The sequence below is a fragment of the Mastigoproctus giganteus genome, chromosome 12 (genome assembly GCF_048544385.1).
Source record: "Mastigoproctus giganteus isolate SK-2022 chromosome 12, ASM4854438v1, whole genome shotgun sequence".
NCBI classification, from domain to species: domain Eukaryota; kingdom Metazoa; phylum Arthropoda; class Arachnida; order Uropygi; family Thelyphonidae; genus Mastigoproctus; species Mastigoproctus giganteus.
In genome coordinates this window covers 46,233,631-46,259,353 of record NC_143586.1, presented here as the reverse complement: position 1 = coordinate 46,259,353, position 25,723 = coordinate 46,233,631, and the positions used below count along the sequence as shown (strand labels likewise).

The window sequence follows — 25,723 nt, the reverse complement described above, 5'->3', positions numbered from 1 at the left end:
ACTCGCTGTCTCATAGATATACTGTTTCTGCTGCATGTCTTTTCTACCGATACTTCCATAGGCACTGCTCTTCTGAATTGGCTTCTATAATTCCCGCTCTCTCTTTCAAAACAGTCCGAACACGTGCCACCACCACCAACCAACATCCATTTACTGTCCAACTTCAAACTCACAGAACCAACTTTTCATCTTCCTCATTTATTCATTCAACTGCCGTTTTCTGGAACAACCTCCCTTAAAACGTATTCCTGAAAATTATAGTCTACAGAAGTTCAAGTCTAGTGCCAACAAATATCTTCTTTCGTTTTCTCAACCTCCAACCCAAGCACGGTACTAAGTACTATAGGTTCTAATACCTCTTGTGTTTGGGGTTTTCATTAAAAAAAAAAAATCTCATACTGTGACTACGTTCACAACTAGTTACCATGTATTGCATTACCTTGAATAAGTATTGCTTCACCAATGGAGAAGACTATTGTTATTTATTCTCAGTGAGCACCACCACCCAGTCGGCACCATTTCAAGGCTTGTGGACCTATCGTACTGTATACACCTTTTGGCATCTCTCATATTGTGGAGTTATACTTCATAACTGGGTTGGCATGATTGCAACACCAGGGTACCTGCCCATCCACCAACAATAGGCAAACAAGCCTTGAAACAGTGCAGTCTGGGTGGTGCCCACTGAGAATAAGTAACACTCTCCAATAGTGAAGGGTTACTTATTCGAGGTAGTGCAATACACAGTAACGTGTTGTGAAGGTAGTCACAATATGAGATACAATTCAATCGATGCCTTTTATACTATGACTGTAGTTCACTATTATGAGCAAAGAATGGTGTCTTTTCACCGAAGTTCTACAGTAATATTATATAATAATGTATAATGTATAAATTACATTATATAAAAGAAAACATAAATGACAGCTGATTATTACCATAAAACTTAACATTTAATTAAATACTGAACTTGAACATTTATGTACTGAATGTATATTACTGTTAAAAAAAAAAAAAAAAAAATTAAAGCTCCTACATACTGTTATGCTTGAATACTCTGGTGGCAGCTCCTGAGAGACGACAGCCTAAAATCATTGAAGCATGATTCATTTCATCACTCAAAAGAAGGCACCCTTTACCAGCAAGAGTGGGTATGTTCGTAGAATTTGTTGCAAAACCCATTCCAAACACAACAGCATCTTCAACACCTAAGAACTGCGCAACAAGGGTCTCCAATTCTTGATGAATATCTAACGTACCTATATGTAAAAATTAAAAACAATATTTATGTAATATTCTATATAAAACTTCTGTATTATCATAATTTCATGTTGGTATTACAAAAATGAAACTTCAATTACCCATTTTAACATTAAAAATCAAAACTGTAAAAAAAAAAAAAAATCCACATTTATCTTATGGATGACAAGTACACATATCCTTCATATATAATTAATAGGGTGCCTTGCAGTAAAATTTCCACTAAGGTACTGCTCTCTCAAATTGCAATGCTACATGCCACAATCTGCTTCAAAATAAAAAAATAAATGCATATAAAAATATAGAATTAGTATTAATAGTGGCAAATGATGCAAGATTATACTGCATCAGCAAAAAAAAATCCCCTCCAGAAATTGTCTAATACTACCTTAAATTTATTCAAACTACTCACTTCAACAATAGCAGCTAAAAGTTTGTTCCAATTACTCTCAGACTGAAAGCAAATTTCACCCATCTATGCTGCAGCCACACTTTTTAAATTTAAATTTATATCCCCTTAATATGTTTCTTGAGAAAGAGTAAGGATAACAACTATACTTAGTTTACTCAACCCATTTAAAGGCTTAAACACCTCAATCAGGTCTACTCACAGGTGTTTTGTTTTTGGGCACTCCAATTTGAAGAACTAAAGTCTTCTTGGTAAGAGTGCCCTTTTGTGTTGCTGAATAGTTGCTCTTCTCTGCATCTGTTCAAAAAAAATAGATCCAGCCTACTTAAAAGGACACCTCTAGACATGTATTCAGTTGTTATTTGGTTTTTAGGAGCATTAGCAACTAAAGCCATATTGCTTCGGGGATATGCTGTGGTCATTCCCTGACCGTTCCACATCCTCCGTATTTGGTGATCACGGGCTCGAACCCCGGTCTAACCAAGAAGCATGTGCTACGCACTGCTGCTCCTGCCCACTTGGCTACGGAGGTGCCTGCATGTATGCAGTAATCAAGATGTAGCCTAATCACTTCCTTATACAATACAATAATAACTTCTTGTCACTGCTAGCAAAATTACAGTATATCATTAGCAGAACCCTATGAGCTATTCTGGTAGCCTGTCTACACTCCTCAGAGAACCTCACGATAGACTTTACAATTATCCCAGGTCTCTTCTGTTCTCCACCACGTTGAGTGTGATACCAGCCAATTGGTATGCTATTCTGGAATTACTACTGCCTACATGCATTTATCAATATTAAATCTCAGCTGAGACACCTCAGTCCACCTGTTCAATTTTTCTAGGCCTTGTTGCAGATTTGATTACAGATGACAGTCTGCAGATGAGACTTTTGTATCATCTGCAAACTTAGACAACACATTTGATGTCTTCATCAATATCATTAATAAATACTGAAACCAGCAAGGGGTCCTGCAGTAAACCCATAGGAACTCCAATAATAACATTATTCCAAGAAAAGCAGCACCCATTCATAACCACCCTTTGTCTTCTGCCATCCCAAACATCCCTTTATTATGCAGTAACTTGCCTTCAATGCCACATTGTCCAATTTATACAGCAGCCTTCCTTGTGGAAGAGTATCAAAAGCATTAAAGAAATCTAAACACACAATGTCAAAATAATTATTTTTTGTATCCAGTTCCTTTGTTACTACATCATTAGATTAGTAGGACAAGATTGCCCATTAACAAATCCATACTGTGATTTCCATATAACTGAATTCCTGTCTAGATGGTCCTGCACTACTTCTCTAACCAGTGACTCCATTATTTTCCCAGGAACAGAAGTCAAGCTTAAAGGTCTGTAATTACTCATTCCACCCTTTGATCCACCTTTGTGAACTGGAGAACCATTTGAACATCTCCAATCTGTAAGGACCTCTCCTGAATCCAAGAATGCTCTCATAATTATATCCAAAGGCTTGCTTACCTATTTTTCCTTATTTACTTTAAGCTCCAACAATTTCTCTTCCACTGTCTTCTCAGTTATCACAAAATCATTTATTTTCCAGTTATAATTTGGCATACTTCCGAAATCCATATTCCTAAGATGCTTCATGCATGAATGTGGATGCAAAAATTTATCCGATTTTTCAACAACCTGAACAAGGTTATCAATAGTTATGCCATTCATATCCAGTGGTCAAATGTGGTTCATCCCTTTCCTTCTAGTGTTAACATAAGCAAAGAATTTTTCTGCTTTTCCTTGCATTGTAGGTTTCTGTGTCCTGTGATAATTTATAAAACCTCTCTCAAGCCTCTAGATTCAATTAAAAAGAGGACAAAGGTTAATAAATGGCCAGTCTCTTACAAAATTTCTCCACTCTTTCTCATAGATGTTATGTTTCTGATTTATGCCTTTTCTATAGATACTTCTATGGGCCCTGTTCTTCTAAATTGCCATCTGTAATTCCTCCACTCTCTTCCAAACCAGTCTGAACACATCACAACCAGTCAGCATCCATTCACTGTACAACTGCAAACTCACAAAATCAACTTTTCCTCTTCCTCATTTATTCCTTCTACTTTAAACAAACTTCTTTCATATGTATATCATATGTATTTCCAAAATACTACAATCTATACAAATTCAAGTCTCATATCAAATATCTTGTCTTCTCAGCCATAAACCCATGCAAGGTACTAAGTACTATAGGTTCTAATACCTATCATGTTTAGAGTTTCCAAAAAAAAAAAAAAAAATCCTAAGCTCTACATCCCACATGTTCAAAGTCTTTTCTTACATGGGCATACATACATTAGTCAAACACCAAATCATACTGCCCAATCTTGGACCTTTTCAAGCAGTTCAATATAATTTTTTTAAGTGAGACCTCCATACCTGAGTATTGTATTCCAAGTGTGGTCTCACAACCGCCCTTAACAGTAGATTTTTAATGCTGCTATCTCTAAGCAGCTGCTTGATAAATCATCAACACAACAATATGTACCGTTGATGATGTTTTTCAAGCAGTTCCTTGTAAGCAGGGCTCCTCATTGCCTATCTGTACCACACACAAAACTTCACAGCTGCTTGTACTATAAGTGCCAAATCACTTTCTTCCCCTACCATATTGAATTCAACCCTTGAAGCCTACTCAAGTTGCCCTGACTTGAGTAAGTTTCAAGGACTGGGGGAGTGCTGCTTAATGCTGGTTATTAATTAATCTATCAACATTCATTCATATCAATAAAATCACTGGAAGGAATCTTCTCTTTCATGTGTCTAAGAAGATGTGCAGAGATTTATAAAAATGCTTTGTGGGAAATGTGTTGCCCATTAAGAATTTATATAGGTATAGGTTATCCAAGAAAAGTAGATAATAACAATTAATTTAGCAATACAAAAATTCTGTATGACTAAATATATTGAACCCAACTGAACAACAATAAATATGACTGTCATTCATTTGGGAATTATGAACTTTTTTTTCCATTTGTTTTGTCTATTATTCTTGATTTGTATTTTTGCTTTAATAATAACTTGTGTGATGGCAGAAATAGAGGGATGGGTGGGTGGGTGGGTGTGTGTGGGGACAAACATGCATAGAGTTCAGTTTAACTCATGTTGAATGTTGGGAGTCATTTGGGGTTATTTGTCTTTTGCAAAACAAAACAATAGTTACACAACTATCAACTGTATTCTCTCCACCTGTTTTGATTCAAATTTTCTCTAACTTCACAAACGTTTAAAGAAAAAAATCAACTACTTACCCAACTCATGACGAGTGCTACATATTCCCAAACCATACTTTCGGATTGAAACTTCTACTGCATCAGAACATGCACCCTTGTTTTCAGCAAATCCTAGATAGTTGTAGGAACCAAGGTTTATAGCTTTTATTTTTCTTCCGGTCATCCTACAACAGACAAATCAGAAATGACTATGCTGATCATATAGCTAAACATAAACATGTTTCATTCATTATTCCTATGCTGTTTTCTGAAAAATAGTTTAAAATTATACTTTTGTCACGTCTTTCTTTCTCTCATGAGTACATGCACACAAATGAATTGTTCTAAAAATCTGCATTTTCAAATTTCAACTATATTCACTGCACATAATTTAATTATGTGCAGTGAATATAGCTCATATTAATAATGTATACTAAATGTTATTCATCAGATCTGGTAAGGTGGTTGATTATTCAACCTGTCAAGCAATTGTGTGATATCTACTATAAATTGGGTGCTTTTTGGGCACCATCACCAATGGGTTATATTATTCCAATTTTCTGTTCGATATGAATGCAGATATCAAGGGGAAAAAAAAGTGAGCTGAAAACAATTTACATACTGTCATATGAATGATATCCCAATGTGCAACTGAAAATTTAGGTCTGCCTTATTCACCTGCCCACACTGTAGATTACTCCTGCTTCCCATCTCACAAATCCTTTGAGTGTGGCAATGATCATGCAATATTTGAGGCTACCTTAGATATCTTTAATTAATTTTAACCTAGAAAATTATCTTCCACCACTTACTACAGACACAGGTTCTAAGTGGAATACGTGAATCTGCATGAATTTATGTAAGATGATTTTAAGTTACTTGAATAAATAAACTTTTAAATATTTCAGCGCTGGGGGCAAACCATTTCTAACAGCTATGAATTCATCAGATAATCCTAGAGAGTTGAAAGTTTTTACCAGTTAAATGTTTCCAAACTGTCAACATAGTTTTTAAGACCTTCACTTTTATATAATGCAATTTGCAAAGATTATGAAGAAATTCAAAATAACCATCGTGGCTTTTGAATTGCTGATATCTTTCTTCTAAGGAATTAACAACAGTGTCTAAAACTGTACATGTGGTGCATCATCACTTGGGGTATCGTTCTTGCATTCCTGATATAGTTCTGTAATGTCAACTGTCGCACAGTTATCAACTGACCGGCCATTGAGCTCATACAATGTGCTGCACCCTTTGCTCACCAAAAACATTCATCTTGCTTAATTCTTTACAGTTCTGTCAGCAGGAGGTGGTTTGACCCATTTGACAACATTCTTGGTAAACCTTAACCACGGTGAGCCATGAGCAACTGACAAGATGCATTTCTGATATGGAAGCATACGACAAATAAGCTCCCACAATCATGCATTTTTGATGAAACTCCATTATATCTTTACTACATCCCATAACTGATACTTTATCATTTTGACTTGCATAACCAGATGCAAATTACCAGCTCTAGTATACAAAGCTGTTCGACTTTTTGTACTGGCATAGTTCATTATGGATGTGATCATAATTCAGTGATCACTAAGTGTATATCACAAATAGCATTAATATAAACTAAACATGATATGGTTTAGGGCTAAAGTCTCAGGTTATTTAAAGAGTTTAACTAATGTACAAGTTAGTGCAATTGCATCATTTTAGTACAACTACTTTATAACTACTTAAACAGTTGGCTTTTGTACTGAAATGATGCAATTGCACTAACTTATAGTTAAACTTTTTACATAACCTGAGGCTTTAGCCCTAAACCATATCATAATCTAAATTACTCCACACCATCAGGCATCTCTCATATTGTTGATTTATACTTTGAAACTGAGTTGTCATCATTGCAAAACCAGGGTACCTGCCCACCCACTGATGAGGAGACAATAAGGTACGAAATGGTATCCACAGAGAATAAGTAACAACAATCTTCTCCTTTGGTGAAGTGAATACTTATTCGAGGTAGTGCAATATCATGGAAACTTGTTGTGAAGGTATTCACAATATGAGATATACTTAATGATGCTAATTTATAACTACTTAAGCAGTTGGCTATGTACTGAAATGATGCAATTGCACTAACTTGTACATTAGTATAAACTAAACATTAACACTACATTTTAGTAATGAAAAAAAGAAATAATGAATTATCCAATATAAACCACTCTGAAACATGAGAAAAATGCATATGATATACTAGAATGTATAACAAAAGCAAGTTAGTATACATGTTTATATATGAATAAACATATATATATGAATATATATGAACTACAACTCCTTTATATAAATAGCTTTGATAGTTTGACAGCTGATAGGAATAAAATTCATCTCAGCTGTCAAACTTTACCACTGTCAATAATCAAGCAAAAATAGAGTTGCTGCACATTTAGCTTTCAACTGGAAAAGAGCCTGAATAGGTAAAAATGAAGAACTCACTATGAAAATATTTTCGGAAATGATACTCCACATTTGTTCACTTTTATTCATATAATTATGAGAAAAACTTGTACATACGTAAAATTATGATTATCTTTTGAAACTCTTTCCATGATCTCAATTTCAGCCCCGGGAATGCTACATATTGGCTGATTAAAACAATCACATATGCGTCGATAAATATTACGAGTATAGAAACTTTCAAAGCTTCGATACAGGGGAACATAATCCTGAAAAATAAACAAGGATTACTGTGAATAAAATAATCCAGAATAGATTACATAATTTCACAAAATGCTACTACAGTAAAATCTCATTAATACAAACTTGGTTTATACAAAGTATTCATTTATATGAAGCACATACCATTCCCCTGCGAAAGGATAGGCTTTTCTATGTAAATATATTCATTTATTACAAAATTCGGTTAAAATGTATTACAAAGTTCTTTTTCTCCCCGTGAGAAATAAATATTGTCATTTTGTATGTTTAATACAAATCTTGGCAGAGTGATCCAATTATTGACCCCAAGGCTGGCTCTCTACTTCCCAAAGGATGGCACTGACGTTAGAAATTAGTTTTGTGTAAACAAAAGCAGTTTATGGTAGCTACAACGTCAAGTGCACTCTGAAAAACATCTTTCTGAAGGATGAGTTGTTAAATTAAGAAAGGAATAAAAAGTTTTTCTAAGTTGTTTACATGCACTCCCTCACTCTCCACAGGAATAAGGTCAGTTGCAATTATCAGTTCAAAGAGTCTTTGCTATCATATACAACAATCTATTTTTTGTGCCATTTTATCTGAGCTGATTTTTATTGGAATTTGTGTCTTTAAATTAATTTAAAATTTGTTTATATTAAATCTTATCTAGCAGTGTTATGGTGACAAAACATAGACTGACAGAATCAAGCCTGGAAATTAAACTAAAAATTATACAAGAGACTGATAGGATGGAAAGAAGCAAAATAGACATTGCAAAGGAATACAACATCCCTTTACCTACTTTATCTACAATACTGAAAAACCGAAAAAGACTTGAAGTGCGTGACACTGGAGCAGTGATGAAAAACAGGAAACGAATTCATGGTGCAAAACATGAGGAGCTTGAAACAAAACTTTTCGAGTGGTACCAACAAATACGTGCATCTAATTTGCCAATATCAGGTCTGATTTTGCAAGAAAAGGCAAATTATCTAGCTCAGCAACGTGGAATTAGTGACTTCAAATGCAGCAGTGGCTGGCTCCAAAGATTTAAAGACAGGAATAACTTGGTTTCACGAAATGTTTGCAGTGAGTCTGGATTAGCCGACAAAGAAAAGGCTATAGAATGGTTGTGTTCTATACGGTCCATCCTTGGAAAAATGGGGCAAAGGATATTTTTAATCTTGACGAGACAGGTTTATTTTATAATTTGCTGCCAAACAAAACATTTGCTGTTCGAGGAGAGTCTTGTCGTAGTGTAAAATTAAGAAAACAAAGACTCACTGTTCTGTTCTGCTGCAATTCAGGTGGCAGTACAAAACTACGCCCAATTGTGATTGGTAAGTTTTCCAAGCCAAGATGTTTTAAAGCAGTTAACCAACTTCCCTGTGATTATGAGGCCAATAGAAGTGCTTGGCTTACAGTCAAAATACAGTCAAGTCTTGGTTATCAAAATTGGACAGAAGAATGGCTTCAGAAAAAAGGAACATTTTGGAACGCTTAGATAGCTCAAGTGTCTCGGTACATTCTGCCGAGACACTTAAGCTGACAAATATACATCTGTTGTTTTTACCCTCCAATACCACCAGTAGGATATGCTGAGAATAACCCACCCACCAAAGAAGGGCCAAATAGCCCCGAAATGATGCCGTCTGGGGTGGGGTATCTGCTGAGAAGGACATGAATAAGTAACATGAATAAGAATAAGTAATAAGTAACAGCATGAGGCTTAAGCCCTTAAAGCATTTCAGAAACAACTATTGCATTTGATAACATCTGTGCTGTAGTTAAAAATGTATATAGGATAAAAAATAGGACTATTTTAAAGAAAGCATCCAATGTTGCAAACAACATTGGATGCTTTCTTTAAAATAGATCAATTTATTAAAAAGTTAATGGTTTGCATGTCACGTTTTATATTAAAATTGTAATTCTTTTTACTGTGATACTAAAATATTGTATATATCAAAATATATATTGTACAATATTTTCATTTCTGTTAATATTGCTTTTCTCTTAGTTTATCTTACAAATAAAATAAAATCTTTAAAAAAATGTTATTCCTATTACTGTATTGTTAGACAAGGCTTTTCTTTTATTTTATTTTATTTTTATTATTTTATTTTTGATATTATTATTATTCTTTTGACACTTTTAGGGGACCTCGTTATTACAAAATGTGAAAATTTAGGTCCCTTGAACTTTGTATTAACGAGATTCCACTGTATATCATAGTTTTATTAAAAGTCAGGATATTTCTTAATACAGGAATACCTCACATAGTGCGGTTAATTCGTGCCAAAAAAATACCACGCTATGCGAAAACGCGCTGATTGAGGTATTATTAGCATGTATTTTAATGTAATGCATTCCGAAAATTTGATTATATGGATCGAGTTGCAAAAATATATAGGTGTTTGTTTACTATAAATTGATGCACACAAAATTCTTGCAGCTGCTTCATTGTCAGCACTGGCACTCTCACCACTAAGTCGAACATTGTGGAACCCCATACGTTTTTTAAACCTGTAAAACCAACCACGGCTTGCACAAAAACTTTCCTCTTCCTTGCCATTTTCTTTTGTTAGTAGTGAATAGAGACTGCTTGCTTTAGCTTGAATCGCCATCTGACTTAACGGAATTCTTTTCTGGTTACAGTCTTCAATCCATAACATTAACAGACGTTCCATATTATCCATTTCAGAGCTACGATTTTTAACAATCATTTTTGACATATAAGACGCTGTTGCTATTCCATGTTCTTTTATTTTATCTTTATTCTTTAGAAGTGTTCATACCGATGATTCATTCATATTCTTGTCCTGAGCTATCTTAGCATATGATGCACCATTTTCATATTGTTTTATAATTTCTAGTTTATCATCTAGTGTCAACCATTTACGTTTAGAAGAACACTTGGTGCCATTACATTTCTTCTTTCCACTCATATTTGCATATAAAGGTGTAACGTTTTTAAAAAATAATCTTTAATGAAAATACACAGCAAAAAATATTTGTACAGCTTACGCACAGTCAACGACCTCACCGCTCGGAATCTAGTGTTTACTAATGTATGAATGCTAGCAGAGTCCATATATAATGGGAGTTGCAACAACAGTCGGCGTGGCTTCAAATCCATAATGCACTGGCCTACGTGCTGGCATTATAATACATACATACATATCAAATGTATTGGTGCGTAAACGCAGTTTTTTTTTTTTTTTTTTTCAATTTGTAAACCACGATATAGCGAAACTAGTGCTGATTGAAACAGCGCTACGCAAGGTATTCCTGTATTTAGAAGTTATATTAAGAGAAATAAGCAAGAAAATTTTGACTGAGAGAAAGGGTGAAAACAAGGAAGCTTTAAATTAGGTAGTCTGTTACAGAACATCAGGGCAACTTTTTATTTTATTTATTTATTTTTTATGCTAATCCTAAATCAAAGGCATGATTATATCTGAATGATTAGTGTGCCAGTACACATTAATTCATACTGTGAGTTAAAATGTGTACCACAAAATATTGTAAACTCCTGTGATCCCGTCCCATTCAGAAGTGTAAATGGATAATTTATTTATCAAGTTTCTTGAAACTATGGTACTGAGTGCTGTGGATAAGAGGAGGATTAAATAGTCTTATAACAGCAGACTGTTATAAGCCTCCCTAATGGGGGGTGAGATCTTTTCAAGGGGAGTGGGGGTGCAAAGCAAGGGTTTAATAATTTTAATAATAATTTATTAAAAAATTAAATATCTAAAAAATGTCGTCAGATGAACTTAACTTCAAAAATACTATCTGTACCAACAGAAGAAATTCACTGGAATTTCCCAATTTTTAACATCACTCATGTGCTGCCATCTATTAGTTTGTTTGCCACTTCCATGTGTTATGATTCTTACCACAAGCGTGATGTGGTAGTAGCATGTAATATATTTCAGTGTAGTAAACTGTCATTCATTTTGGTAAGTATGCAATAATTACATATGGTAAAAATTTGACTGGAGTTCTATTTCTATTAAATTAAAAATGATAAATTATATTTAATAGGATAAAAAAATTATATTAAAAATGATAAATAAAACATTATAGGTTATATTAATTTTTATATATTTTTCAGAGAATCTGCATTTTTTAAATATTATTTGGAGCTAATTTTATCCCTTTGAGAAAGAAAAGTGCTTGCTGGTTTTAAGAGAAAATCAACTGCAGCTACTGAAGTTGGTACAAGCAAAGATAATGGGAGTTTAGGTAGTGGTAGTAGAGAAATAGAAAGCAAGAAGCCTAAATTCAGAAAGTACAATTTAACATATTTGTCATTTGGATTTACAAGGATTGCTGTTAATGGAGAGAAAAGACCACAGTGTTTACTTTGCATGAAAGTTTTAACTGCAACCAGCATGAAACCAAATAAACTGAAACATCTTGAAACTAAACATACAGAATATATTTTCAGGACAAACAATTTTTTTTCAGATGAAATAGACCTTGTTATAGACAAAATTTAAAATCCAAATTTTGTCTATAACAAGGAATAATGATAATGCTGTTTGTCAGCTTGCAACATTACTCACTAGGTGATCTACTGCATGTGCACTGCATTGGGACTATGGCTATCATATATACTATAGTTAACTTATACTTACTTCTCTATTTTTTTCTACAGCAGTAGGAGTTTTCTCAAACCCAAGTTTGCAGAGCAAGTCTCGTAAGTGACCCATGGCAATCAATATAGCATAAGTAAGATAGGTAACAAGTGCCATAAATAAAGATGTGTCCTCAACTTCTTCTTGACACAGTGAAAGTTGTTCACAAGATCCATTTTGCTCAACCTATAGAGACACAAACTAAGTTATCAGATCAAGTATTTTAAGCGCACTTAAAGTGTTATAATTAAAGAAATAACTATGTATATACTAGTTAATTACTTATTTTCTCTTCCCATACACACTTTAATACATGGACAAACAAAAAACATGGGTGTTCAGGGACATTATCTATATGTGCAGCAAGTACAAATGCACCTGAGTTTCAAGTGGGGGAGTAAAAGGCATAATTTCAAGTTATGTTAATGGATCAAAGTTTTTAACTCTGCAATTTTATTTTAATGTTTATTTGGTTTAACCGAATTAACATTAAAAGTGATTATCATATACTATTAAGTTTTAAAAAAAATTAACCTTTTTTATAAACAAAATCTTACACCTCATCACTATTCAATTTGCACGGCATAAATTAAGTTATATTGCTCTTAAAATATTTTTTATTTTAACAAGTAACTAAATGAATGAAAATAGAAACATACTTGGTATCTGAAGTTTTGCTTTAATTTGACTGTTCAGAATAAGAACAAAAGCAGCTGAAGGCACACAGTTCCTATAAACTGCTCATATTTTGTGGTTGGTTGTGGTGCTAGTTTTAATGGTAATCTAGCTGAGCAGCTGCATAAAATGTTGATGTGTCACAGTATTATTTCAAAGTGCTCCTCAACAGTGGTGTCAATTAGTGACCCCCAACCAGGAGCACCATTTAGTACAGTGATTCTGCTACTCAATGATTTAGCACATTATGGACTATTCCAGGGTTTTCCAAAGGGGATGCCTTAAGGTCCAAAGAGTGCTGCCACATTTTGGCATCATATCAGCATGCTTCATACTTGGCAGTCGGTAAGACACATTCTTTCTCTTTGAACACTAATAACTGACCCAGTCAATTTATGATCACCTTTGTTAAGCTTTTGCTCTTGAAACCACCCCCCCCCCTCTCTCTCTCTCTCATTTTTGTTTAATCTTTTGGATCAGAAACAAGTAAACTATGCACTGTTAAGCTGCATTTATCATAAACTTAGAAATAAGGAGCAACATAGGAAATTGAATAATTACAACATTCTGGCCAGGGTGTCAAATTATTTTTGACACATGTATTTTTTGGAAGACTCTGGTTTAATCTGTCAATACACCATAATAAAAAATTTAAAAAAAAAGCTTATAATGCTATGCCAGTTAGTTCACTTGTAAATGTGGGAGGGAAAACTTGAGGTTATTGGTTGAAAAGAAAACAAAAAAAAAAACAGATAAAATCAGATATCCACCACCCAAGATTGATTAACCAAACCATAAAAAAAAATGTTTCTCACCAATCCAACCTGAATTTAAACTAGACTGCTTTCACACAGTTTGCAAGGACAGCAGCCACAAACAAAATGCTAATTGCATGAATATCAGTGTGGAGAGACCCAGCAATTTGGCTATTCCATAATCACCCTACCATACCCTTTGAAAAACATTTTTTGCCTGTGAAGTACATGTGTACTATGGCCAGGTGTAAATTTTCAGGATAAAAACCAAAATTTTAGGATAGAAAAACATTTATTCATATATGAACTGTGTAAAGATGTTACTTCACAGAACTAATAGGAACAACTAACCATTTGTGACATTAGGCAATATTAGGTGGTAGACGCCTCTCATCACTTGATGCATTACCACCACTTTGCTTAGCCCTCTGCTACTAATTTGGGTCTGATAAACACAACTTTTTAAATTTCTGTTATTTTTTTTAAATATGGGAATGGAAATATTAAATATGGAAATTAAATCAAATCCAGTCATGTACCTTACCCCACCATATTTTCTGTTTTCATTTCAATATACTGATATAATACGTTATAGAACTTTCAAGTTACTCATCCCCCAAGCTGATGCCATTCATTTTGCATCTTCAGATGAAAGGTGAGTATCTGTATTTAAATTTGGGGATGAGTAATTTGAAAGTTCTAAGGAATATGATAAAAACATTCTTTATCATTATTTAGTCCTACAATATTTTGTAATTGAGTTTAGAAAACCATCCCAGTTGTCAGCCAGGACCTCAGTATCTATTTCAATCTAAAGTAGAGATTTAATGCTCACACAGAATACCTCCATAAGCAATTTATCACCTTATGCCAGAGAATGAAACAACATTTACTCCATATCAATGATGCTGCAACCACTACCCAAATATCTACGAACCAGTTTATCCAGTTAAAAATTTTCACAGGAGTGATAAATGCCCAAACATCTGAGATTTCTGTCAGCGGCACAACCCTCCACCATCCTTGAGGTCTAACCCCACACTAATCCTGAAATACAATCGTCTGAAACTTTGTGATCATTTCTTACCTGATTAGGCAGTCCATCCAAAAGTACAGGCACTCCTGCATCTTGGAATTAACCTGTGAAGGTGGCTACTGATAAGAAATATTGTAGCATTCTCCTAGAGTGGATTGCATCTGTTCAACTGGAATAACTCTTTCCTAATCGTGTGGTTTAAACTGTGCCAGATTACCAAATGATGAAATCAGCCATACCCATCACCTATTGCTACGATTTTGAACTGCAACAAAGATTGTTTTTTCATCTGTTGCTTGTCAGATCAAAATATTTGGTTTGATTCACCTTCCCTGCCATTTTTTCAGTTGTAATGTGCAAGGATGTTCATATTTTGTTCTCTTTATATTTTCCTATTTATTTTATATGCATTTTCATACCGTGCAACTAATTTCTTATGTAACTTTTACCTTTTTCACTAATTTATTTAATCACATTTATCATAGTCTGCCTAAATGTAAAACTCCTGGCCATGTCGACATGAGTATTATTGTTTCTAGTGCTGTGTCTCATACTTAGCAGCAATAAAGATAATTTATTTAATTAACAGAACCCTGTTTTTCAATTCAGTTAAAAAAAAGATAAAAATTAAATTTTCATAATTAAAAAAAAAAAAGGTATCTCACAAACACAACAAGTATATTTGTTCCATTAGGGCAGCATTTCCCTAACTGGGGTTTGCTGGGGGTCCATAGACCAGTTCCAGAGGGTCTGCGAAACATTCAGAAGATATCAAGTAATATATGTTTATTTTCTTAAAAATATACAGATAGAATCGCAACGAATTTCATTAGAGAACATTATATACCTTCAATACAATTAGTATATATAATTGTATACATATTTCAAATCATTTGTTCTATGTATAGCAAATTGATGATAAATAAAGCTATTATTATATATCTGTATAAAAATAAGAATAAAGTTGAGTCGTTTCATACATAAAACTTTGAATTTTCTTTTCAGAAAATCCAGTGTTCATACATATACACCAATGAGCAAAAACATTATGACCAGCGAGTCGTTATGCAAATCAAAGCAACTGCAGGTGAACTACAGCGCGTGTCAGTACACGGTATAAAAAACACCTGATACTGAGCTCTGTTAATCAGTGTTACTCTTGTTCTTCAGATGGGAAAGGCAGTGGACTTAAGCGAGTTTGACAAAGTCAAATTGCAATGACCAGACAACTGGGTTAGAGCATATCTGAAACGGCATGGCTGGTGGGGTGCTCGTGGTCAGCTGAAAGTTGTCTGAGAAGGGGAAACCCACGAACCGCCGGTGAGGTGTTGGACGACCACAGCTTATCGATGCTTGAGGTGAGCAAAGGCTCTCCAGGATGGTACATGACAACAGAAGAGCAACTGTGGCGCAACTCACCTGTAATTGGAATGCTGATGACAAGAGTAATGTGTCACAATACAGAATATCAAACCCTGCTGAAAATGGGGCTGTGTAGCCGCAGGCCGCTCCGAATGCCCATGCTAACCGCAGTTCACCAGCAACAGCGCCTACAATGGGCACACGAGCATCAAAACTGGACCTTGAGTGATTGGAAGAAGGTCATCTAGTCTGATGAATCACGTTTCCTGTTGCACCATGTGGACGGGAGGGCACGTGTGCGTTGTTTACCTGGAGAAGTGATGGTGCCTGGATGCACTGTGGGACGAAAACAAGCCGGGCGGCAGTGTCATGCTTTCGGCGATGTTCTGCTGGGACACCCTGGGTCCAATCATTCGTGTTGGGCACTCTGACATCTACCACCTACCTAAACATCATTGCTGACCAGGAACACCCTTTCGTGGCAACGGTCTTCCCCTTTGGCAGTGCCGTTTTTCAGCAGGATAATGTGCCATGAAACACTGAAAGTTAGTGTTGGAACAGCAACTCCGATCTGTGGCGTCTCAACCACGGACCTTACAGGAGGTAAAGGATCTGCTGGTTAAGTGTTGGTACCAAATACCACAAGACACATTTAAAAATCTTGTAGCGTCCATGCCTCACCAAGTACGAGCTGTTTTGGCTGCACATGGAAAGCCCAACATCATATTAGGTCATAATGTTTTGGCTCATTGGCACACACACACACACACACACACACAATATATATATATATATATATATGGGGGGGTCTGCAAACTTGTTTTGATTTTTGAAGGGGGTCTGTAAATCTTAGTAGTTTGGGAACTGCTGCATTAGCACATAAGTAATGGAAGATTAATGGAAGCTACAAATGAGAAATGCCATGTATGTCTTTAGAATAGACTCCATCTCCCCATCTCTTCTGCCATGCAGTATGGGTTATGTCTTTTGAGGTTATGATGTGCTCATGATGAGATAAGATATTCTTTACATTCAAAGGTACAGCTTTAAAATTGTTTTTGTAGGCCTTGTTCTACTGGTAATATTCTAGAAAACATCCAGATTGGCTAGCATATAACCTTGAAGCCTCTCTTCTGTTAGCTGACTGGTGGGAGTCCAAGTAATTCAGGCGTTATTTGCTTGCCAAAGAATAGGGAAACTTGAACTCTAGTGATGGCCACATAAGTAATCATCATCAGCCATTTTCAATCCACTGCAGGATGAAGGCCTCTCCAGCAACTTTCCAGTTCCATATATGCATTCAACTAAAGACATAAAAGACACAACACAAACGAAAACTTTTTGGCCATGACAGACAAGTGCAACGTTACCCATATTTTATATTGTATTCATCTAGTTGCAATAAAGATTTCTCTCTCACTCACTCAATCCTGCAATGCATGCATTCCTTGCAGAAGAGACAGCGTGGACATGAAGTCCTCTGAGCAGTGCAGACATGCTGCCAGGATAGCTCATAGTATATTGTCAATGATATACAGGAACTTTGCTGGCAGGGATAAGGAGGTGATTATCCCACTGTACAAGGCAATGATTAGGCCACATCATTGTTGCTGTTGTTGAAATGTTTTTTTTTTTTTTTTTTTTTTTTGGTTCAAGGGCTACTATGGCCATGTTGCACCTAATCCTGTGGAGTGAACAGTACACATTATTAAAATAGATTTAGAAGAGCATATATATATATATATATTAATCAGTTTTTCCAATTTAACTGGAAAAAAACCAATTAAATTGGAGCTGTCCCCAATAATAAGACTAAGTTGAAGACACTCCTGTAAATTAGAGAGGGTGTCAAATGATGTGGATCTGGCAGACTGATAATGAGTGAACTCCACGAGAATATGTTTTACAGTTAATAAACTGCAGTGAAAGCAGAGAAGATCATTTCCTAGCAATAAATGGAGATGCGTAAGGCGAGTATGACAAATATGTGCTCTGGCCAGCACAACCTCTTCGTGTCTGTTTGATTGGAAACTGGATTTCCATAACTGTGGATTCTGTTTTATGCTTCTTAATTTGCTATATAACTGGTTATACCAAATTTTTGCCTATTTTTCATTGTATACTCAGCATATGATTGGTTTATAGCCTGTATAAGGAATCTGGATGTGATTGTTATCACAGGGGGGGGGGGGGGGTTCTTGCTGCTTTATCTGCACATTCATTTCCTGGTATTCCAGCATGCCCAAGTATCCAGCAGAATATGCCAGTCTATTTATTGTTATCGAGTTGCAATATTTGATATCTTATTTGTTTTACAAGTGGATGTGAAGAGTGAAAATTGTCACAGAGGTCCGTCACTGCACTCAAAGAGTCTGTATAGATTATATACAGTGAAACTTCCCTTTAACGGACAGCCATGGGGAACGAAAATGTGTCCGTTAGAGAGAAGTGTCCGCTAACAAGAAGTCTGAGGGAGAAAAAAAAAAAGAAAGAAAGAAAAATCGTTACACGTTTAATGTAAAATTAAATTAAAATACAAAGGGTACTAGGAAAGTTTTGCAATATGACGCAACAATGAATCACAGGAAGCTGCTTGTTGCTGCATGTTGAGACATGTTCATACATGCATAGTAGCCGCCGTGCCAAGTCGATGGGCTCAGTTATTCATTAGTAGTGAGAGTGTAAAGTGCTTGCGATGGCATCGTGGTCACAAAATGAGATAAGGACAGTTTTGCGGTATAATTTCGTGCGTGGTTTAACCATAGACCAGTGCTTAGAAGAAATGACTCTTGCACTAGATGATGATTGTCCACATCATACAATGATATTCAGGTGGTATAGAGAATTCCAAAGGGGAAATTTCACTCTGGAGGATTCTGAGAGGCTGGGAAGGCCACGAACGTCAGTTACAGAGGAAAACGTTACTGCTGTGAGGAAAATGCTTGACGAAAACAGGCGAGTGACCTACCAACAGATAGAGGATACTTTGGGCCTAAATGCACCAGCAATTCGTTCGATTCTGCAAGATCATTTGCACGTGAAGAAACTTTGTTCTCTCTGGGTACCGCATCAACTGACTGAAGAGCAGATGACACGACGTGTGACTTGGTGCCGGGAGATGTTAAAAAAGTTTGATAAGGGACAATCTCGGTATGTGAACAACATTGTGACAGGTGACGAGACTTGGCTGTACTATTACGATCTGCCGAAAGGCTCAAAACAAAGTTTGGGTCTTTGATGATGACGACACACCCGTAATTGTCAGAAAATCCCGATCTGTAAAGAAGAAAATGATAGCTGTATTTTTCAAATCGAGTGGAATTGTGGAACGTGTCGTTTTGGACATGCAGAAGACAGTCACAGCTAAGTGGTATACTGAACAATGCCTGCCTAAAGTCATTGGATCTATGAAGAACCTGAGGCCAAAGTCAAGAATGGACACCTGGTACCTCCATCACGATAATGCTCCAGCTCACCGCGCCAAAGCCTGCACCGAATATTTGACCATGACAGGACTGAAACTTCTCGAGCACCCTCCCTACAGTTCAGACCTTGCTCTCTGCGACTTTGCACTGTTTCCGCATGTGAAAATGAAGCTAAAAGGGAGGCGGTTTTCCAGTTATGAGGACCTTCTACGGGCTTGGGACAACGAGTGTGCTTTACTCCCTGGTGAAACTTGGCAGAACTGGTTTAAAGATTGGTTTCGGAGGATGGAGAGGTGTATTGAATGTAGAGGAAATTACTTTGAAAAAATTAAATAAACAAAGCTGTATTGCAAAACTTTCCTAGTACCCTTTGTATATACAGATTTTGAACAATATTTTTGTAAATAATATACAATTACATACACAAGAGATAAAGAAAATCGTTAAACGTTTAATGTAAAATTAAATTAAATACAGATTTTGCACAATATTTTTGTAAATAATATACATACAATTGTTCTATGCATATTATGACTTTATCTTAAGAAAAATGCATACAGTAATCACTTATTTTCTTCTGCACGTTCTTCCGGCTGATAATTTTGTTTTCAACATTTGTTTGGAGTGAAGAAACCATTGAAAGTCCTTCAGTATCTTCTTCAGTGGCGAAAAACATTTTTAAACGATTGATTTGTATGAGCGCTTCTTCTATTTTCATCGGTGGTTCGTCGTTAATATGTTCTTCGACAGAATGACCTCCTTCCATTTCTTCATCCTCATGAGGAACTTCTTGAAAAATACCAATGATAATGTCGTTGATATCTAGAGCACCATCTTCTGTAGTGAGGTTTGAGTCTATATCTTTGTAGCCAGGGTCACTTGTAGCTGAAGTATCGTACATTATCAATAGATGTTGAAGTTCTTGTTCTTCTTGGTGCTCCACATTGCTGTTCACAACTTCAATTTTTGTGTTTGAGAAGTCAGAATTTACAAAACAGTTCACGACAGTTTGTTTTCTAATTGCGTTTACTGAAGAGGAAATCCATTGAATCGCATCTAGGATGCTGATTTTCTTTGCAAGGTCACTCGCACATGTTACATCGTTCATGTTTGCAATGAGATGTCTTAAAACACGTTTTCTGTAGTGAAGTTTAAATTTTTTTATTATCCCTTGATCCAAGGGTTGACTCTCTGCAGATGTGTTTGGTGGCAGAAAAATGATTTGAATGTTGGACAATTCAATGTGCGGGTGAGATCCAGCATTATCCATGAAAAGAATAATTTTTCTGTTTTGATGAATCATGTTTTGGTTAAATTGACTTATCCATTCGCTCATATCTCGTGTCATCCACGCTTTTTTATTAGACTTCCAGTCAACATCCAAAAGATTCAACTTTATGCCCTTGAAACAACGAGGATTTTGTGGTTTTCCTATAACAAGAGGTTCTTCAAAGTCTCCCAGCATATTTGTACACAATAGTACAGTCAAGCGTTCCTTAGAAATTTTTCCGCCCTGGCACTTTTCGTTTTTTAGACTCTGTTTTTTCAGGAAGAGCTTTAAAAAAAACAACCCTGTTTCGTCACAGTTGTAAATATCCTTAGCTTCAAAATCACGACATAAATCTTCCAATTTGACGGTCCACTCTGTTACAACCCCAGTATCAACAGATCCACCTTCACCACTTACGGTTTTCCAAGAAATTTTATGCCGAGTTTTGAACTTGTCAAGCCATCCCACAGAAGCTTTGAACTCATTTACTCCCATAGATTTCGCAACCTCCAAAGCTTTTTCCCTAATAATAGGCCCATTAATGGGAATTTTTTTAGCACGTGCGCGACAAATTTGAAGTCCAACAGTTTTCGGGAATGATTTTTGAACCTGATCATTTCCGTGTTGCCAAAATTGTTTGAGCAGTTCATTTTTTTTCTTTAGGATGTAACTTCCCGATTTTGAATTTTGCAGCGAGATTGCGAACACTATTTTTTTGCCAATCATAAGCATTAATGAGTTCGACTTTATCTTTTAAAGTTAAATGTTTACGAGAAGACATTGTGCACTTCACACGACACTGAACAAAACTGAAAACTGAAACTGAAAAGACGAAAGGCCGACCATATTCCCCCCCCCCCCTGCACACACCGAATTCATCAGAAGTTTTACACGTGCCTTAAAATTCTTGAAAAAGGGTTTAGAATCGCGACGTAAATTTTGATAAAATTCAGAGAATCAGAAATAGAAAATAAACACACGATTGAGGCAATACGTGGAAGAAAAGTTCCTAGAAAAAGGGCCGTAAGCACGCCCGCTGTCCGTTATGGGGAGATCAAATTAAGTGCTAATCTAAACGAAACAGTACAGATTGCCTGTCGGCGTCCGTTACAGAGAATGTCCACTAGACAGAAGCTGCAAACACGTTAAAACCAATAGAGGTGAGTTGGGGAATTTGAAAATGTCCGTTGTAGAGAGGTGTCCGTTAGGAGAAGTTTCACTGTATACTGAAATCAGGCTGCATCATGAGTAGTGCATACAGGTCTAGAGGCCTCAATTTAGGAAGGATGCAGATTTGCTGGAACAGGTGCAGAAGGGCAATAAGATTGGTGAAGGAAACAAAAATTTATCTTACCAAGAAAAGCTTCAATTCTGCAAATTGCAGCATCTGGAGACTAAGCACCTGCAAGGTTATCTGATTGAGGTATTGAGCGCTTTTAATGGATTGAGCAAGTCCAATGCTAATGGAATCTTCCTTTTGCTCAGACTATACACATGAGGGGGCATAAATTCAAATTGAGGATGGATCATTTCAGGACAGATGTGCAGAAGTTTGCCTTCAGCCAGTAGGTGGCTGACTGTTGGAACAAACTAGGTGATCTAATTTAGGTGTTTAATGTCTTGAGTGGATTGAATAAGCTCAATGCTGATGGAATCCTTCCTCTTGCTCAGACTACACATTGGGTGTTATTTAAAGAGAAACCAATTATCAGTACAGTATTAAACAGGCAAAAAGGAATGGTTTGGCAATGTCAAAGTTTCCCATTTAAACATACAGCAGCAGTAGTAGTAGTGGCATGTGATGCAAGAAAGCAAGTGTATGAGCTTATGCAGCATCAGCCAAAAAAAAAAAAAAAAAAACACACCATTCCCTTCAAATGCCTGTCCAGTTCCGCCTTAAATTTATTCAACCTATCAACTTCCACAACGACAGATGGAAGTTTGTTCCAGCAATTAACCACCCGCTGGCTAAAGGCAAATTTCCGCACATCTATTCTACATCTGTCCTTTCTTAATTTGAATTTATGCCCCCTTAGGTTCGTAATCTGAACAAGTGGAAGGATCCCATCAGAATTCAGTGTGCTCAACCCATTCAAGGCCTTATACATCTCAATCAGATCACCGCGCAGGTGCCTAGTCTCCAGCCACTGCAATTTGCAGAACTTAAGCCTCTCTTGGTAAGAGGATTCCTTCATTCCCCTCACCAATCTTGTTGCCCTTCTCTGTACATGATCAAGTAAATCTACATCCTTCCTAAAATGAGGCCTCCAGACCTGTACGCAGTACTCAAGGCATGGCCTGACCATCGCCTTATACAGAGGGACAATCACCTCCTTTTCCCCGCTAGCAAAATTCCTTTTTATCATTGACAAAACCCCATGACCTGCCCTGGCAGCCTGTCTGACTGCACAATTACTCCCAGGTCTTTTTCATTTTCTACCACCTTAAGTGTAGTACCACACAGTTGGTATGTTTCTCTGGGGTTATTTCTACCCATATGCAGTACTTTGCATTTGTCAAGGTTAAACTTCAGTTGCCAATTCTTAGCCCATCTGCCCAAATTATCTAGATCCTGTTGCAGTAGCACACTGCCATTACTGTCATTAACAACCCTGCCGCCAACCTTTGTATCATCTGCAAACTTCGACACTAAGCCTGATATACCTTCATCAATATCATTGATAAATATACAAAACAACAGTGGACCCAACACCGAACCCTGTGGGACTCCACTAATAACATTAGTCCATGAAGAGCAGCACCCATTGATTACCACCCCTCTGTCTTCTCCCACTTACCCATCCTTTTATCCATTGTAGCAACTTACCCTTAATACCATTCTGCTCCAATTTGAACAATAGTCTTCCATGCACAATAGTGTCAAAAGCTTTCCTGAAATCCAAATATACGATATCAAAATTATTTTTTGCATCCAGTTCTTTTGTAACCATATCATAATATCCAATCAAATTTGTCAGACAAGACTTTCCCTTAACAAACCCATGCTGTGTCTGAATTATTGCTGCAGTTTTGTCTAGATGATCCTGCAATGCATCTTTAACCAGCGACTCCATTATTTTACCCAGAACAGAAGTTAAACAAACTGGTCTGTAATTACTCGTGTCACCCTTCGATCCCCCTTTATGAATTGGGGATACATTTGCACATCTCCAGTCCGTGGGAACCTCCCCTGAGTCCAAGGATGCTCTCATAATTATGGCTAAGGGTTTGCTTAGTTGCTTTGCCGCCTCCTTTAATATAACTGGATAGATCCCATCCACCCCAGGTGCTTTTCTTATGTTTAACTTCAACAATTTCTCCTCCACTTTGCTCTCAGTTATTACAAAATCATTAAGTATCCTGCTACAATTTGATAACCTTCTGCCATTTTCAAATCTTAATAACTCCTCATGTGTGAATGTAGATGCAAAATACGCATTCAGTTTGTTTGCTATCTGAGCAGGATCATCATCAACGGTCGAACCATCGATGTCAAGTGGACCAATCAGATTCATCCCCTTCCTTTTAGAGTTCATATAAGTAAAGAAATCCTTTCTGTTTTTCTTAGCATCTTTTGCCAAGGATTTCTCGTAATCTGCCTTCGCCTGCCTAACCTCCTTTGTGACCTGATTACAGACTAGCTTATATCTGCCATAGGCTTCTGAGTCGCTTGATAATTTATATGCATCCCATGCATTTTTCTTAAATTCAGCGTCAATAGGAGGAATGCTATGTCATCATCTGGGCCTCCAAATTTGGGTTCATGATACTGAACTGCACAAACATGTACTACACAAAGGGTTACTGCAGAAATATCTTACCACTCTGTTTACAGTTTAATGTGAAGTGTAATAAAATGTCACAAAACAAACTTTTAAAAGAAAGAGCAGAAATAATTGGATTAAAAATTAAACTGAGTTCTTCATGTTGAATTACTTTATTGTAATTCAACACTATACAAGGTACAAAAGATACTTTTTTTTTTTTTTTTTCTTTGTTAGTTGTTGATGCATTGGCTTCTGTGGCCATAATGCACCTCCCAAGGTTTTTGCACTACTTTGATCTAAGCCCGAGGCGGGATTCGAACCCACAACCTTTGGGTTCGACAGGCACTTTACCTACCCAGCTAGCCTGGTCGGCGCAAAAGATGATACTAAAAAAGGCAATCATACTATGTGGTGAATATATGACAAAGCACAAATTTTCAAGGCAACAACTAGAGTCTACTTATACACCAACCAGCATATATGGTAAAAAAAAAAAAGTTCATATAAATATGTGCCTGTTCTGAATGATTATGGAGTTACAGCTATTTGAATTTTAAAAAATGGCTATGGAAGTTGCCTTCATGGGTGGTAGAGGCCAACAGTTTTGGGAAATTCAAAGGTCATCTGGATAGTACCTTCAGGTAAGGGAAGCGCATAGGATGATAGGTTTAATTTCCTTTTTTTTTTTATTAAATCATTATTATTTTTTTTTTTTTTTGTTTGTTTGGATTTTTTTTTTTTTTTTTTGGCTGGTGCAGCATAAGCCATAGGCTTTCTTGCACCATGTGGCCATTACTAATACTAATACTAAAATCAAGTAACCTTAAAAGGAAGGTGTGGATATTTTGGGCATATGCTTGCTGTTTGGAAGGTCTTCAAATGCACCCTACAAATATTTTCCAATTTTGCAGCATAAACCCTTTCCAACACAGAATGGCTTGGTATGCATTGAATTTTGAGTTTGCGCAACAGTGTCAAAAGCATAATTTAAAAGCAGTGTTTGTGTTATGAGGTGAACTGGAGGTTCAAAAGCTTTAGTGTAGAGACTTTGAACTATAGGGGTGTGGTATGCTCCTAGAGCTATGTGAAGCATATCATAGTGTATAAAAACTAGTCATTTTAAGGTACTTGATTTGTCAGTTGTACACTAGTGCTCCATAATAAAGTCAGGATCTTATAAAAATTG

At 36.2% G+C, this 25,723-nt stretch overlaps 1 protein-coding gene across 1 annotated transcript in view; it reads right to left on the bottom strand.

Moving 5' to 3' along the window:
- lace (serine palmitoyltransferase long chain base subunit) overlaps positions 1 to 25,723 on the bottom strand; it is an 84,522-nt gene that overhangs the window by 48,702 nt on the left and 10,097 nt on the right. Inside the window, exons 2-5 of the mRNA XM_090385756.1 lie at positions 12,248 to 12,433; positions 7,479 to 7,630; positions 4,947 to 5,092; positions 1,041 to 1,259 (exon numbers count right to left, since the gene is read on the bottom strand). Coding sequence (XP_090241882.1) covers positions 1,041 to 1,259; positions 4,947 to 5,092; positions 7,479 to 7,630; positions 12,248 to 12,433 — 703 coding nt within the window. The remainder of the gene's footprint in view (positions 1 to 1,040; positions 1,260 to 4,946; positions 5,093 to 7,478; positions 7,631 to 12,247; positions 12,434 to 25,723) is intronic.